Source organism: Lipotes vexillifer, unplaced genomic scaffold, assembly GCF_000442215.2.
Source record: "Lipotes vexillifer unplaced genomic scaffold, Lipotes_vexillifer_v1.1 scaffold995, whole genome shotgun sequence".
Taxonomy (NCBI): domain Eukaryota; kingdom Metazoa; phylum Chordata; class Mammalia; order Artiodactyla; family Lipotidae; genus Lipotes; species Lipotes vexillifer.
This window is the reverse complement of record NW_006785389.1, coordinates 2,575,978-2,576,541: the sequence shown is the minus strand read 5'-3', so window position 1 is coordinate 2,576,541 and position 564 is coordinate 2,575,978. Positions and strand designations below refer to the sequence as shown.

The following is a 564-nucleotide window of genomic DNA, read 5'->3' as shown; positions in this document are numbered from 1 at the left end:
GCCGCCGCCGAGGCCGCCATTCACACGCCGCCGGGGGCGCCCAGGGGGGGAGGAGGGGCGCGGGGCCCGCCGCGCAGGCGCAGACGCGCTCGCCGCCAACGGCTGGGCCGCTGCCGCCCCGAGGCCTAGCGCCGCCACGCGCCGCCTAGGTCGCCGCCCGCTGCGCGCGGGGCGCTGCCTCCGCCCGGCCGGCCGCTGCCCGCTCTCCCGCCTCCGCCGCCGCCCGCGCTTCCTTCTCAGCAGCGATCGAGACCAGCGCCACGCGGCACGCGCACAACCGCTCGCCCGCGCGCCCGCTCGCAGAAAGAGCCGCGCTTGGGGGGCGGGACAGAAATAACTGGCGCCGACGCCGTCGCGCACGCGCACTGGGCGCCTCGCGCCCGGGGGCGGGGCCGGGGCCGGCCGCGGCCGGGGAGGCCAGGAGTACGCACGCGCCTGAGCGGGCTCCTCCCCCCCCCGCCTCCACCACCCGCAGAGCCGCTCGTGCGGCAGGGGCGGGGCATCTGCGTCGTCGCCGCCGCAGCCTGGTCCACCGGCCGGGCTCGCGCCCGTTATTGTAGTCCC

At 80.9% G+C, this 564-nt stretch overlaps 1 protein-coding gene across 1 annotated transcript in view; it reads right to left on the bottom strand.

The window, feature by feature from the left end:
* Positions 1 to 126, bottom strand: part of TRIM28 (tripartite motif containing 28) — a 6,261-nt gene extending 6,135 nt beyond the window's left edge. The window contains exon 1 of the mRNA XM_007457486.1: positions 1 to 126. This exon is cut by the window's left edge and continues 305 nt beyond it. Coding sequence (XP_007457548.1) covers positions 1 to 20 — 20 coding nt within the window. The 5' untranslated portion in view covers positions 21 to 126.
* Positions 127 to 564: the final 438 nt, after the last annotated feature.